At 65.2% G+C, this 371-nt stretch overlaps 1 protein-coding gene across 1 annotated transcript in view; it reads right to left on the bottom strand.

Annotated features, from left to right (window-relative positions):
* Window positions 1–371, bottom strand: part of LOC104500268 (inactive rhomboid protein 2-like) — a gene marked incomplete at both ends in the record, with an annotated part of 4,121 nt that overhangs the window by 2,309 nt on the left and 1,441 nt on the right. The window contains one exon of the mRNA XM_010143887.1: window positions 111–250. Coding sequence (XP_010142189.1) covers window positions 111–250 — 140 coding nt within the window. The remainder of the gene's footprint in view (window positions 1–110; window positions 251–371) is intronic.

Below are 371 nucleotides of genomic sequence, written 5' to 3'. Positions count from 1 at the left end.
TTGGTTCCGCAGCCCCTGCCGAGCCAGGACAGGGTCAGCTCCCACCGAGGGGCTTGGAGGGAGGTGGGGTGCAGCCCCCTTCACTGAGGGGAAGGGCTGCTGGGTCCCACCAGCCTCTCAAACAGCACCCCAAGGTGCTCCCCCCCAGCAGCGAGCACGACAAAGTGGGACGCTGGTGGTCGCGATCCTCCCAGGAAGAAGGATGCCTGCTCTTCTCTCCAGCCTGGGCACAGGGGAGCAATGCGGCCGGCTGCAGGTTCCGGGGTTAAGCACAGGGGCAGGATCACCCCTCCCAGGTGTTGAGGGCACCCCCAGACACCAGACTGCAGCTGGCTGCCATTTCAGAGGCAGACATGTCAATGGACAGCTGG

The sequence above is a fragment of the Buceros rhinoceros genome, unplaced genomic scaffold (assembly GCF_000710305.1).
Source record: "Buceros rhinoceros silvestris isolate BGI_N320 unplaced genomic scaffold, ASM71030v1 scaffold42100, whole genome shotgun sequence".
In the NCBI taxonomy this organism is placed as follows: domain Eukaryota; kingdom Metazoa; phylum Chordata; class Aves; order Bucerotiformes; family Bucerotidae; genus Buceros; species Buceros rhinoceros.
This window is presented reverse-complemented; position numbering and strand designations above follow the sequence as displayed.